Raw genomic sequence first — 15,355 nt, 5'->3', positions numbered from 1 at the left:
AAAAGAATTAGCTTCACAGTATTTCTTATGTATTCATAGAGCTAAGGCATGAAGATGTGAACCCTGCCTGGGGGCTCGTCAGCAAGGCAGGCGGGTCTGGTGAGGGGAGAGGGCCCTGGGAGGGAGGGCCTAGGCCCCCAGCTGGATCCAGAGGGCTTCCCTGGGGTTCTGGGGATGCTCCCTGAAGCCAGTTGGCAGGCGGAGGCCTTGGCCCTCGTGTTCCCTAGGAACTAGGCACCCTGTCTCCATGGCTACCTGTTACTGATCCCCTATTGTGCGCCAGGCCAGTGACACTGAAGATGAGATTCTGTCCCAGTCCTGCAGATGAGAAGATGGCTCAGAGAGGTTGAGTCATGGGTCCAAGGTCACACAGCAAGGAGGCAGATTTTCATTCCTTCTGCAGCTTCTCAGCTCAAGTCTTGAGGCTGTTTGAACACTCACCCACCTGGCCGCCCCCTCCCTCACCGGCTCCCAGTGACTGGAGCAGGGCTTCCCGGCGTCCCAGCCCTGGTCTGCCCCCCACCTCACTACAGCTCCTGGCTCTCATCTCTCCCAGGCCTCTCAGGTAAAGTGCGCCCTCCCTGCCAGGTGAGGGGGCCTGGAGGACATCAGTCTCTGTGTTCCTGCTGCAGCCTGAGGGCCAAAGCCCTGCCCAGAGGCTGTGCTCAGATGTTTGTGGAATGAAAGGGGGAGTTCATGGAGCAGGCGCTTGCTGCTACCACCCCTGTGCCAGGCCCTGGGCTGGACCCAAAGATAACTCAGGCCTACCCCCTTCTCCCCCAGTACTGGGGTTTGCCTTCAGGAAGTCTGTGGCTGAGTTTTTTCCAAAAAGGGCCAGAGGAGGGCCGTGGAGAGGGGGCTGGGAGATGTGACTGGCTGTGACTTCTACAGTGCGAGCCTGTGCTGGCTCCAGGGTTGAACCCGGCTCTCAGAGGTGCATCATTTATCCATGCTGGCGCCCTCCTCGCCTGTCTCTGGGGTCAGGGCATTGGCTACAGGAGCCGTGGGACGGGGGGGAGGTGGGCACCATGCGACCAGACACGAGATGACTTGGGGATCACTGAGGCTGAGGTCGCGGGGCCCTGGGAGAGGGTGGGAGGCCTTGAATGACAGATGAGGGGTGATTTTTGCCCTTTTCCACTCACTACCCTAGGGCTCCCTATAGCCGGTGGCCACCTGGCCCAGCTCAGGGGACACAAGTCTTCAGGGGCAGCGTCCTGCTTCTGAATGAGGAGGGGGCACCCCAGGGGCAGGACCCTGGGACCGGGATGGGGCAGGCAGAGCTGGGGTCCCTGACCCAGCTGCCCCTTCGCCCACCCCCCTCTGCTCCAGGCACCATCACAGAGCTGAGAGTGACATAGCCCCAGCAAGTGACTAGCAAAACCCCATCCGCCAGAGGTCACGGTGAAGGAGGGCCTGGCGCAGCTGGCGGTGCTGGCTGGATGCCGTCCCCGGGAACCTGGGGTGGGAGCTGCACCCTGAACCCGCACCTCCGAGATGAGCGCTCTTACATTCTCCATGTTACAGACGGGGCGCTACTGAGGCTCAGAGAGATGAAAGTTGTCCTCAGTCACTTGGTTGAGCAAGGCAGGGCCAGGATTCCTGCTGGGGCTCTATGACTTCAGGCTGTGGCTGCGTCCTGGTCACCCTGAGGAGGTCCCTGGCCCCCTCTGGGTGGTGAGAGCTGAGAGGCCCAGCAGGCAGCCCCCCGCCCCAGCCAGGCCAGCAAATGACCACTCGCTGCCTAGCGGCCACCTCCCCGCCACCGTGCCTCCGGGAGGTCACTCATTGGCAGTTAAAAATCTACTGTGACTTGTCAGAAAAATGAATAAATGGGCACATTATTTTTTCATTCCAGACCTCAGCATCTGTTTGTCTAATCAGGAAGGAGAGTGGGGAAGTCGGCAAGGGCTGCCGTGCACGGTTTATGTAAGTTTTCCTCTGTCAGAGGAGTTTAAATGGGTAATGAACAGGCCGTGGTGATTTGAAATATAATCCCATTACGCTGACGAGATTACAGGCCTTCGAGACTTCACAAATCACTCTTAGGGCTTTTATAGCAAACACCACCCTGTTGGGATTTTGCATTTAAGCAGAGGTGTTTGGTGGGAACACAACATGACAGGCTTAACCCTTTCCCTCTCCTGGCTGCCTTTCCAACGAGCAGGATCCTCCCAGCGGGGCCTCCAGGGAACCTTCAGGGTCAATGGCATTTGGGCCACATCAGCCGAGATGGAGGCCCAGCAAGGTTGGGGACAGCTTGCTTGGGGGGGGGGGGGCAGGTGGGAGGCGGGAGAGCCTCTCCATCACTTCCCAGCTGCATGGCCTCAGAGGGGGCTTCTCTTTGCCTCCATTTCCTCATGTGTAAAATGGGGATTAGGTGGGCATGTGGATGGACTGAGAAAGCGGTTAATAAAATGGTAACTAACCTATTCTGAGAGCTTAATAAGAGGCAGGGGGCAGGCACTGATAAAAGAACAGCGTCAACTTAACTTTACCTTCACCAGCGTGGGAGGTGTGACTGTGGTCCTTCACGATGTGATTTCAGGGGTGTGTGGGTGGATGTTTTCAATTCAAACAGTTATGTATTTATTTCAGTGTGCACCAGAAAGCGTATATGCTGCACACCAAATCCGGGACTCCATGGCCATTCTTGCTTAGGATGAAGTTTAAGATAGAGAACAGCACTAGCCTGGATCAGTATCAGGGAAAATATTTCACTGTAGATGAGGTGCTATCTTGGGGCGGCCTGTGAATGGGGACTTTTGGGAAGCACAGTGTCATCTCATGGTGGCAGACGTTGCGACTGTTTCCCAAACATTTGTGACTTCCCATCCTTGGGTGGTCGCACCTCTCTGTCCCCCAGGTGACTGATTCTGGCCAACGAAATGTGAGTGAAGGTGGGAAGAGACCCGTGTGCCACTTTTTTGGGTTTTTTTAAAGATTTTTTTTTTTTTTGACGTGGACCATTTTTAAAGTCTTTATTGAATTTGTTACAGTATTGCTTCTGTTTTATGTTTTGGTTTTTTGGCCGCAAGACATGTGGGATCCTAGCTCCCCGACCAGGGATCAAACCTGCACCCCCTGCATTGGAAGGTGAAGTCTTAACCACTGGACCACCAGGGAAGTCCCCATGTGCCACTTTTGAACCACAGTATCTCATTGTTGCTGCCCATTCTCCAGCCCTTCTGTCTCCCACCTGCGCCTTTGTGGAAGCCCGAAGGCGGCTGGACCACGGCTCACTCCGTGTGATGGGAAATAAGTGCTCTGTTAAAGCCACTGGGGCCTTGGGGCTGTTAGTGTCACTGCAGCCCAGCCATCCTGCCTAGTAAACTCATCCAGTCTTCACAAGGCCCCTTTGAAGAAAGTATTATTGTCCCCATCTTACAGAAGAGGAAACTGAGGCTCAAAGAAGTAAAGTAGCTCATCTGAGGACACACCAACCAGGAGAGAGCTAGAATTTGAGCACAATCTGCCCGACCCCAGGGTCTGCTCTCATAAGAGGGCACTCAGTGAGTGTTCGCTTCACAGAATCAGTTGGTGAGGAAGGACAGGGTGGGCAGAGCCGCAGAGTCTGGCTCTGGGACTTAGGGTGCAGGCTCGCAGCATAGGTCCCCCAAATCAAGCCGTCTGTCCCTGGGGCAGAGGGCCCAGGCCCAGAGCCTGTGTGCCCTCCTTCCTGGCACTGAGGAAGCTGGTCTTGGCGCTGCCGCGGCAGTTTATTTGGACTCTGGAACTCAAGGAGAAGACAGCTCGGTACAGCTGGGTCCCCTCTCAGGGGGGGCACCACTGGGGAGAACATGGCGTTCGCACAACCGGACTAAGCAAGATGACAGATGCCAACATCATGTGGCCGTTTATCAGGTGTTCACACACCAGGCCTTGTGTGTATATTGTCTCACTGAGTCTTGATTCCAGCCCTGCAAGTTGGCGTCTTCACCCCGTTGTACAGAAGGGACCCCGCGGCACAGAGGAGTTAGCCCCTTACCCGGAGGGAGTGAGGCCGGTGAGGAGGGGCTGGGATCGGGACCCACACCTGGGAGGGGCCCCCCAGTCCTCGGACCGACCGATCCCCGCGGGGCTCTGGGACGGATGCCGCTGCTTATGCCCGAGGAGGAGGCTCGGCTCACAGGGAGGGTGTGGGGGGCTGGGGGCTGCTCCCAGGTCTGCACCCTGAGTGCTCTGACCCTGAGCTGGGGAAGCCCCTGCTTTTTTCTTCTCTTCCTCCTGTTCCTCCCTCTGGAAGAAAGAGAGCAGCCCTGGCAGCACCGGCAAGAGTCAGGTGGCAGGAGCTGTGCCAGGAGCCGGGGGGCCGGTCCTGCCAGGGCTGCCATGGAGGCCGTGGTGGCCCCTTGGGGATGCCGATGTGGGTACAGGGGAGCAGGCCGGGGGTGGCGGGGCGGAGGCGCAGACCCCTTCTTCCCACCTCTGGCTCCCCTCCCCAGTCTCGGGGCCCCTTCTTCAGCCTCCGTGGCAGCCGCCATCCTCGCCAGCTGGGAAGCTCAAAAGCTGTTGATGCCGTGCCCGGTGGTGAAGCCACAGTGTCCCCCTCTCCAGGGCCACTGGGGCGGGGGCTTCCTTCTCCCCTGAGAGGCCACAGCACGTCAAGAGCCATGACTGTCCCGCTCAGCAGGGCTGCTGCCTCCCCACCTCAGGCCCCCAGGCCCCCACCCCGCCCGTTGCTCCCACCGCCCGTCGCTCTGCCTGGCGCTCACCTGGCCCATGCTGGTCCCCACAGGGCTTGCATGGCGCTCGCTGCAGTGTGGCCTGGGGGTCACCTGCCACCTCTTGACCTCACCAGACTGTGAGCATCGTGATGACCAAGTTGGGTCTTTGCTCCCCTCTGTCCCGACGTGTCCCAGTCCCTCACCTGGGGAACCAGGGACCTCAAGGGGCAGCTGGCAGGCTTTAAGGACATGACAGGGGAGGGCACAACCTTCCAGCTTTTTAACCCATGGAGAGAAGACTCAGACGGATGTCAACGTGGTCTCCACACAGCTGACGGGCCCCCCGAGGCAGTGGGGAGACTGGTCCCGGGGACCAGGGAGGAGAGGGGTTAGGAGGTAGCTGCCGTGCTGGGTGGGAAGAGGGACCCGGCACGCAGGGCTGGCAGCACAGGCCCGGGGAGTCCTGGCCAAGGGGGACCAAACAGGCCAACAAGGAAAAGCACTGACCTGAACGGCAGTGCACCCTGTCGCTGGAGGTCTGCAGGCTGAGGCCCAAAGGCCCTGGGAGGGAACATACGTTTGCTGCTCCGGGGAGGAGGCTGGACGAAGCGAGCTCACAGTATTCCTCAACTCTTAGCTTCTTGTTCAGATGCAGAGGAGCTCCTGCGAGTTTTGGAAAACAGAAACCACTGGAAGGAAGTTTGGGCTCACTGTGATTCTGAGACATTTAAGACATTCTCTAGAAGGGTCTGCAGGGACCACCTACTCCTGCACCTGCATTTATAGATGAGGAAACCGAGGCCCAGCAAGGCAGTGCCCGGCTCAGGCCTGCAGCCGCTAGCCACAGAGGGCAGGGCCCAGAGGCTCAGAGCACGGCTGCCGTTCAGTCACTCTCAGTGTGTCCCAGATGGAAGGTGGGACCCTTCCAAGCCCCAAGTCCTCAACCCTGGAATGGAGGTAGTGACAGGACCTGCCAGCGGCTGGCTGCGGGATCACCTGTGCCTGTGCGTATTTATGAGGGGCCGGCACCCAGCCTGCCCTCAGATGATGGGGGCTGCTCAGTGGCCAGCGGAGGCCAGGGCTCCAGGTACCACTGCTAGGGCCTGTCAGGCCACCCAGACTTGGTAAAGTCCCCGTCCTGAGTTACCGTCAGGTCCGTGGGGGCCACACTGGAGCCAGGTCAGGAGACTCGCTGGAAGGTGGAGGCAGGGCCTGCTGGGTCGCTTGGGTGTAACCTGCGTGTGCTGAGCTCCTGCTTTGTAAAGCTGGGCCCTGGGAAGACAGGTGAGAGGTGCTCACAGTCTTACCTTAAAATCCAGGTATCGGGTGTGGGAGGGGCCGAGGAAAAACTGAATTTAAACAGTCTCGATATTTGGTGGACCTGGGCAGTGGTTAGTGCTCCCCTTAAATTATTCCTTCTAGTGTGTGTTTCATGTAAATTGCACATGTGCTGTTTCAGGATATGAGAATGGTGTTGATTTTGTAACTGAAGGAAGTGATGATTTCAAAGTCACCCTTGAGTGAAGAGGGTCATCCTGTCTTGCTCAGTATTAAAGGAGGCCCACGGTACATTTCAGAGCCGCTCGGCACCGCGTCAACTGCCAGCAAACGTCACCACCCAGAGCGATTCATGGCGGTCACCACCCTCAGCAGTATGTGCGCAAGATTTCAAGAATTCAAAGAAGTACGTAAAAGAAGGTGCTTATGATTTTTATTTTAATATTGAATATGTCACAAGATTTAATGACCAAATTAGTCATTTACATTTTTCAAAGATATCTAAATATAAAATTGCTAAAAATTCAAATACAGATAGCAAGCTACAAATAATATTTCTTTTGTTTCTGGGGTGGGTAGGAATGGAAGACATTAGAAAAGGGTGCTTCTGTTGGCTGAACAAAGATCAGAATGAAAGAGGAATTCATTAGGTGCCTCTGTGCAAGCGGACCCTCAACTGTGAGAGGCTGTTTCAGCCACGTCGCTTCCTGTACAATGATTTAAAAAACTTTGAAATGCAGGTCCTCAATGAAACCTCAGTCTGCCATCTTGGCCAGGGCCAGTGTGAAAGGACGTCACCCCTGGAGGGACCCTGGAGAGGCTGGCGAGGACCACAGAGGCATCAGGTGTGGCCAGAGGGGTGGTGTCAGCAGATACCTGATTCCTTGCCCCCCACCCCCTGGGAGCTGGACCCCTGGCAGCAGCTCCTCCCGCCCCGCAGTCTCTGATGTAGTGAAAGCAGCACTTCCTTCCTGCTCAGACCAGGGGGCAGGCACTGTGAGGAGAGGAGAAAGGGAGCCGAGGCCCCTCGGAGATAGCACTGCAGAGACTCTTCCGAGTCCAGGAAAAATCCACATGCGGGTCCAACTGTCAGCTGAAACTTAGACTTGTTATTTAGGAAACAGAAGAGACCACTTCCGGCTGGGAGCTCAGTGTGACCCCCACTTCCCCAAGCCCCGAGCTTTACATGCAGTCCTGCCTTCCTGAAATCAGAGGTGCTGGGATGAGTCGAGAAGAGGAGGCTTCTGAAGGGGAAAATGGCGCAGCCTTGGACACACATCACTCGGTCCCCTTCCTAACTTTAGTAAGATACTATCCTCAAAGCAATGCACTCATTTAAACAAATGGCATAGTTAAAACTATTGACTAAATCCTAAACATTTCTTCTGAAAAATCGAGCCATAGCTTTTCCAATCTGCCTGTTCAATATGGGAACAGATTTTAAAGAGAATGACATAATCAATCCTCTGCCCCCAAAGAATGGTCCATCATACCAACCATGATAAAGAGTTTATTAAAAGGAAGAAAAAAAAAAAGAACCGTACATTTTTGTTCTTCGTTTAAGAAATTTGATCATGTTGCAAGGACATGTCTGGGCATGGCTATGTACATCTTCGGGTGGGGCCGTCAGGCAGTGAAGATGGCTGGGCAGCTTGTGGCTCCTCTCGGTGTCGTCCGGCCCCGGGCACTGCTAATCAAAGCCATTACCACTCAGGGTTCGGTCCCGTGGCAACGTCCCCAGCTCTGTTCTAGGGGGTGCCCCCCCTTCCCCAAGAGCCCAGCAGCCCTGTCCTCGTGAGGCAGGGGCTGGCCTCCCCGAGGACTGCAGGACACAGGGTGGGCTCTAGGGCCACCTGGCCCTGGCAGGCAGGCTCTGAGCTATGGCAATAGATTGAAGCGGGAGGCCGGTGTCATTGTTGCCCTGATTTCTTTTCCTTCTGGAAGCTGAAGCTTGTACGTCTGTTCAGTTTTCTTTGTTTCTGAGCAAAATAGTCAGCCCGGGCAGTGCTTGCTCGTGATTCCAGGATGTAGTTAACCTAGAAAGCAAGACGACACGGCCCAGTCACTTGCCATCTGCTCTGCTCGCCTGGGATGAGCAAGGGAAGGGCCTGCCCCGGGCTGGGCGCCCTCCGGGCCCAGTGTTCCCCTGTGCATGGCATCCAGTCACCACGGCAACCCCGCAGGCTGGGACCGGAGCCCGCTGCACAACGGGAAAACACGCCTGGAGAAGACACGAGGCTGGTACAGGACTTTCAGCCAGTGGTGGAGCTTTTCTGATTCCAGAGCCTGTGGTCCCTCCCAGAAGCCTGTGTACCGGGCTTCCTGGTTCTGCCCCCAGCCTGCCGTGTAGCCCTGGGCTCGCACATAACTCCTCTGAGCCCCCTCTTCCCTCGTCTGAAAGACAAGGACGTCTTGTCTTTCACAGGGATGAAAACCAAACTAAAACAAGGCTCTGTGTTCAGCCTCCCACCAGCAGGTACAGAGGTTCCAACTGGGGTATGTTAATGCTCACAAGCACCCCACTAGCTACGGCTCATTTGATAAAAAAGGCAAGTGAGGCTCAGAGAAGAGGACCAAGCTGCCCGGATCACCGAGAGGTCAGGGTCAAAGCCGGGAAAGGTGCCGTGGGAACTCTGTGCAGGATGCACAGCCAGCTGCCTCCCAGGTCCCCACGTTGCTGCTCCCACCTGGCTCTCTTGGGCTCTTTTCAGACCCCCCATGCTGGACGGTCACTGTCACCGTCACCTTTGGCACTGACCACCTGCCTTATCTGAGCCTCACCCCGTGTTTGGTTCAAGGGGCAGAGGGAAAATTAAGACTTGGTCCCTGTCCCAAGGACCTCACGGCCTAGTGAGTGTCCAACAGAACAAGTGTGACAACAGATACAGAAGGAGCAGAAAGGAATGGGGAGAGTAACTATCGGGGACATGTGGGGCAGGGAAGGCTTGTGGAGGGGATGAATGAGATGGCTTTTGAGAGACAAATAGGAGTTCGGGGTATACAAGGGGTGGGGAGAATCAGCATGCATCAAGGCACAGCAGTGGAACACGGCAAGGGGGTGTCCATGAACTGCAGAAGCTTAGGGGCCAGTCAAGGTGAGGCAGGGAGGAGCCAGGGAAGGGCAGCAGTGCCGTGATCAGACCCGCACCTGGTGCGAGGATGAGCCCCTGGCTGGGTGGTGGTGGCGGTGGCAGCAGCAGCAGCGTTCCGAGTGCTTTTCAAGGATTGAGTCATTTAACCCTCACAACAGCCTTAGGAGATGGCTGCCATTGTTATCCCCATTGTACAGAGGAGAAAACTGAGGCACAGGAATGATAACGTCATTTACTCGAGGTCACAAAGCTAGAAAGAGTACGCGCCAGGACCTGGACCAGCTCTTCAGGTCCCGGGCCTCCTCAGAGGCCCCCACCCCCTCACCCCCTCAGACCTGGCTCCTTCCACTGCCCCAACTGCCCTCTGGCTGGGCCTTTCTGAGAACAAACACTGTTTCTCTTCAACCTCAAATATCTAAAAGTTATGACTAGAACCCTGAATATTCCTGGCTAGAGAAACGAGCCGCCCCCTCTGTTGATTGTACTCTGAGGACCACGTGTCCCGCTCCCGGAGCGGGAGAAGCCTCTGCGGACTGAGAAAGAACCGAGGTGCTCCGGGGAGGCGGTGCGGATGCCTCGCCTCGCGTGGGGCTGGGGCTCTGCCACGGTGTCCCCTCCAGACTTTCTGCTCCGATAGTCGCCGGCAGCAGGCGTTAAAGGCTGGTGTGTGAGTACAGAAGGCTTGACGCGCTCGGCCCACTGCCTCGCCAAGTTACCAGCTGAGAGCAATAAATCATGAGGCCTGCAGGGCCGGGTGACGATTTGGGACACTAGAGACAATGCATGGAAAGAAGAGGTTTATCATTCTTAATAAGAGCAATCTTTGGGTTCGATTGTTTGCACACTCAACCAATCTACTGTTTTCAGTGTATATTTGGCACATGTAACTTGACAAAAGCATTTTAAAATGATCCTCAACAGGCCAACTATTTCCTAAATTTATTATCTTCAGTGCTTTGTGATAATCACATAGATAATTTTAATGGAAGATTGATGTAATAATCAGAAGATAAAAACGCCCTTTGGTCTGCCATTAGCTGGTTAATATGCTGTGGCTTAAAACTTGCACAATTTTATGCACTATAGAGTGTTTCACTTTCAATGCATTTTACAGCTTAAGGCATAAAAATATAGGGAGTTTTCATGGTCAGTAAAGTCACAGCCTCCATCACTCGATCACGAGAAGAACCCGATTTGAAGAGTCCAGTGATTCCTCTGAGATTCACCTCGAAGCCTGCAGAATGAGGGACCACACAGGGCTTAGCGCAATCCCACCTCGGGTGGGAAGGGGCAGGTCTGGGACTCCTCAGCTTGGTTCAGGATGAGGCTCCACCTGTATGTGCTCTGTGGCCTTGGGCCTCTTTTTCCTCGTCTATAAAGTGGGGATAATAATGTCTACACTGGGCAGGGCAGTTGCGAAGATGAAATGAGATAATGTACATAAAATGTCTGGTATACAGTCGGTGCTCAATAAATGGGTCCTATGGGGAAAAACACAACGAGATAAAAATAACTTGATGGAGAGTTGCCTGCTTGTAATAGTTTCTTTGACATTAGCCTCTGGTCCTTATTTCCTCCTTTCAGTTTCAGTCTAAAGCTCTTATTTTATGTGAAACTCCTCAATTCTAGAACCACCACATGTATTACTTGCGTCTAAGACCGACCTGAGAAGAACCTCTAATGGCAACATTTCTACCAAGTGGGGCCTCAGTCACTTGGTGTTGGTGCAAAGCCCCACGAAGACATTGGGAATGGCAGATCGGGCTAAGTATTTAAACTGCTTTAAAAATCAGAGATCGGAAACGTGAAATTTAATCTTCCATCAGGATCGCGATCATTAGCTCTCTAAATAAATCAGGCTGGGACTTCTCCTGGAGTCTTGTGCATGATGTAATATTTCTACAAGCATTTTCATATGAAAACAGACATTTTAGGGAAGGTGATAGGCCTTGGGGATTTTGCAGAAAAGCATCTGCTTCGAGGGAGCATTTGGTCCTGGAAAATGATTTCTCTGCACTTGTTCTTCCACAGTCTTGCACTGAAGTCATAAACCTGTGTTTCTGTCATCCATCTGCTGTTGTGAAAATTATTTTGATGTCAAACACAGGATTATAATTTTACTAGAATCCTTCTGAACTCTTGAATATTTTAATGCTGGCTACAAAAAAAAAGGCCAGGACTTCCCTGGTGGCACAGTGGTTAAGAATCCGCCTGCCAATGCAGGGGACACGGGTTCGAGCCCTGGTCTGGGAAGATCCTACACGCCGCAGAGCAACTGGGCCCGTGAGCCACAACTACTGAGCCCGCGTGTCACAACTACTGAAGCCCGCAAGCCTAGAGCCCGTGCTCTGCAGCAAGAGAAGCCACCGCAATGAGAAGCTCGCACACTGCAACGAAGAGTAGCCCCCGCTTGCTGCAACTAGAGAAAGCCCGCAGGCAGCAACGAAGACCCAATGCAGCCAAAAATAAAATAAATAAATAAATAAATAAATAAATAATTAATTAAAAAAAGGCCAGCCCTGACGGGGTAATGGAATATTTCTCCACCTGGCCCCCGAGCGCGGCACGTGCTCCCTGGGCCGTCGGGGGATGCGCTGGCAGGTAACTCCTAGCTCGCTGCTTTCAGGCACTCCAGGAGGGCACTGTCCCCTGCCTGTTCCGAGGGGCTCCAATCCGGGGTGGTCTATGAACCCTCTGCTTTCCATCCAACTGGTCATGCTACTCTGTCTCGGCTCTAAACTGTCCTCCTAGCAGCTTCATTCTTTTAATTCTCATCTACTACTTTTGAAAATCTTTTGAAGCCATGAGGGACTTTGCCTCAAAATGTTTCTGTGACACAATTCCATTTCATCGAAATCTCCTGTTCAGCTCCTTAAGTCTGTGCACACCTGGGAGCACAAGTTCTGGAATCCGCCAAACCTGGGTCAAGTTCTGGTTCTGCCTGTCACAACCCTGGCTAAGTTACTTTTTTCCTGAGCCTCAGTTTTCATCTAGAAAATGGGAATGACTGTATATCACTACATCATAGAGGTGTGAAGGTTCCTTGAGACAGGACAGGTAAAGTGCCTGGCCCAGGTCCTGCACTTTGTGACCCCTCAGTATATCTTAGTACTTTTATTACTATTACTTGACGACACCTACCCTTAAGAAGATAACGAATAATCACTTAGGTAGCTTCACCGTACCATTTAATATTTGCTCTAGCAGCTAATATTAGCCTTATGGTGGGGTAGGGCAGGGTAGGTACCATGATCCCCATTTTACAGGAGGAGAAACTGAGGCCCAGGGAGGTGATGTGACTGGTCAGAGTCACACACAACCAGGGGTGGAGGAGCCCCCTCTGGCTCTAAGCCCTGTTCTGCCAAAGCAGTTCTGTTTTCTCTGTCTGGTCATTCTACATAAGATTTGGCTCAGAGAAAGGATTCTCAGTTTGGAAGAGTCTGAAAATCACTAGTCCAGGGCTACTCAGAGTGTGGTACACAGACGGCATCCTGGGCAGCACCTGAGAGCTTCTTAGAGACACAGAATCTCGGGCCCTGACCCATATTTCCTGAACCAACGAGACCCCACGGGAGCTTTTCTCAGTCCGACGCCACTTTGCAAGATTCTGTGTGGCTTGGCCCCTGCAACCTCTCTGCTCCAGACACACAGGCTTGGGTGCAACCTCCCAGCCACACCACACTCGCCCTGCTTCTCTGCCCCATCACAGGCTGCTCTGTGAAATGTCTTTTCTCTCTCCTCACCTGGTAAAATGTGTGCTTTTCCATCCATCCTTCAGGGCTCAGCTCTCCCTGCCTCCCTACTCCCTGTACCAAGTCAGTTTACTCTTTACACATCCATGGGGCACCTCGTGACTTACTTAACAGTCTTTTAAAAATATTTATTTATTCATTGGCTGCACTGGGTCTTTGTTGCTGTGTGCGGGCTTTTTCTCTAGTTGCGGCGAGCAGGGGCTACTCTTCATTGTGGTGCACGGGCTTCTCATTGCAGTGGTTTCTCTTGTTGCGGAGCACGGGCTCTAGGTGCGTGGGCTTCAGTCGTTGTGGCACTCAGACTCAGTAGTTGTGGCTCGCGGGCTCTAGAGCGCAGGCTCAGTAGTTGTGGCGCATTGGCTTAAGTGCTCCGCGGCATGTGGGATCTTCCGGGACCAGGGCTCAAACCCGTGTCCCCTGCGTTGGCAGGTGGATTCTTAACCACTGCGCCGCCAGGGAAGTCCCTCTCTGTAATTTTCTTAACGTCTGTCTCCTCTGAAAGAGGACAAGCTCGCTGAGGGCAGGGACTGGGTCTGTCACTGCAGTATCCTGAGTACTAGCCTGGCACACAAAAGGTGCTCCGTGAGCACTGTTGAGATATGGTAACAGACAATTCTAGCATCAAGCCGGGTATGTTTACAACAGGTTAATTATCGTGATTACTTTAAGGTGTCTTCAAACAATAACAATAATTTCCTCAGAGTCTGTTCCAGGAACCTCAAGGAGCTCCTGAGTGGGGCTGGAGGGAAATAAATGGTACATAAAAAGAATGAATAAACACACGAAGAAGCAGGATTATCGGGGGACTGGGAGGAAGCTGAAGGGGCTTCTGGCTGGCTGAAGCAGGTGCAGAGCAGCTGACCTGCGGTGTGGCCCAGGCCTGGGTGCTCACCAGCCGGGTGACCCGTAGGCACCCGTAGGCAGTGCAGTGACCCTGCAAAACCGGCCCGGGAGCCTTGTGCAGTGCTGGGGGGGGAGCCGGTCCTGCATACTCCGGGTCTGGGCCGAGAAGGAACACTCACCTTGAGCACGATTTCATTGACGGTAGCAGCGTCAGATTCAAAGTAGAGGTGTTTATAGTCGTGATTGCTTAGATACGTGAGTTTAAATATCGCGTGACCTAGAGGGAGAGAGAAAAGGCAGCGTTGAGGGGGCTCTGGTGGGTTACCTTGGGGGAGGCCCCCCATATTCTCCTCTCCCCTTGTCATTTCAGTTCCAGCGAGAGCAAGTGGAGGCTGCAAGGCTGCAGCTCTTCCCAGGAGTCGTTCACCTTCTCATCACAGGTGGGGAGAGAGCAGTCAGTAAAAAACAGATCAAACAGCCAGTTAGGTCCCATTCCACTCTGGAGGGTGTTCCAGGGACGCCAGATTAGGAAAGCTCTACGGAACTATTTCTACATAATAATTGCACGGAAAAGGTGGTATTTTTTAAGGCAGAAGGCCAATTAAGTCCAAATTATTACTCTAAAAATAACTGTGCTTAAAGTCAAATAAATGAGCAACAGGAAGGAGGAAGGCCGATAGTAATGCTATTACGAGGTTCTCCATAGCCCGGCTCCTGCTGGGAGGGGGAGTCCTGGTCATGTGATCCCGCGTGGAAGCTGCGCTCAGGGCCTCCGGCCATTTCCACCCTGGAAGGATGGGTGGACTGGGGGCGGCGGGGGGCGTGGAGAGGCTGCTCTAAAGGCTGCCATGGAAAGCTGGCACCTCAAAGAGCAGACTGACTCAGGGGGTCTGACCCCCTGAACACACAAACCACCCCCAGACCCAAATGCTTTTGTAACCCTTTCCTACCACCTTCAGGGCAACCTTGTCATTTCTGGGACTGCTTCCTGGTCTAGCCTCACCTCACTTCACCACCCTCAGATGCCACATGCCAGCCCAGGGCATTGCACATACCCACCTGCCCACGCTTGGGATGTCCCCTCTCATTATCCTGTCTCCAAAAGATCAGCCAATGCTGGGTACTTTAGCTCAACTGGCACCTCCGTGGGATACATTTCTAGGCACGCTTCTCATGTGGCCTCCCACACAGTACTCAGCCCGTCAAAGAAACCTGCTTACCGTATCACGCCACCTGCAGCCGCGTCCGCACCCCCTGTGCCTGTCCTTTGGGCCAAACATGCCAATCAGATTCCCTCCTCTAAGCAGAGACATAGGTGCCCGCCGTCCTCACTCCCATGTGACGCTCTCCCTGGCCTATCAGCTCATGCTGTCCTTGGGTTCTGGGAGACCCCTGTGGACCTCCAAGAAAGTCCTCTTTCTCCTTAAGCTATTTTGAAGTTGGTTTCCATTACTGGCAACCAAAGGAGCACTGCTCCAGAGAGACGTGTAGTCAGAGCTCAGTAAACATTCCCAGACCAAGCAGCAGCTGGTGACATCTTACCCAGAGGCTTCCTCCTACCAGCCTCAGAAACAACTCCTCGTCTTTTCTGCAGACTTCAGCGCTTGTGAGATTAAAATTCAGCACATCCTTTCTATTAGGCCTTCTCATCCGTTGTCCTTTTAACTAAAGCAGCGGCTGGTCATAGTTATTAATTAATAACGTGTCACCCATATTACTGTAA

The 15,355-nt window shown here is 53.8% G+C and overlaps 1 protein-coding gene across 4 annotated transcripts in view; it reads right to left on the bottom strand.

Annotated features, from left to right (window-relative positions):
* Positions 1 to 7,435: 7,435 nt before the first annotated feature.
* MAPKAP1 (MAPK associated protein 1) overlaps positions 7,436 to 15,355 on the bottom strand; it is a 235,563-nt gene continuing 227,643 nt past the window's right edge. For all 4 annotated transcript variants that reach the window (XM_068552244.1, XM_068552245.1, XM_068552247.1 and 1 more), the window contains 2 exons: positions 13,812 to 13,909; positions 7,436 to 7,981 (listed from right to left, as the gene is read on the bottom strand). In XM_068552244.1, the coding sequence (XP_068408345.1) occupies positions 7,856 to 7,981; positions 13,812 to 13,909 (224 nt within the window). In that variant the 3' untranslated portion in view covers positions 7,436 to 7,855. The remainder of the gene's footprint in view (positions 7,982 to 13,811; positions 13,910 to 15,355) is intronic.

The sequence above is a fragment of the Eschrichtius robustus genome, chromosome 10 (genome assembly GCF_028021215.1).
Source record: "Eschrichtius robustus isolate mEscRob2 chromosome 10, mEscRob2.pri, whole genome shotgun sequence".
Lineage (NCBI taxonomy): Eukaryota > Metazoa > Chordata > Mammalia > Artiodactyla > Eschrichtiidae > Eschrichtius > Eschrichtius robustus.
Note: the sequence above shows the minus strand (reverse complement) of the source record. Positions and strands in the feature narration are given on the sequence as shown.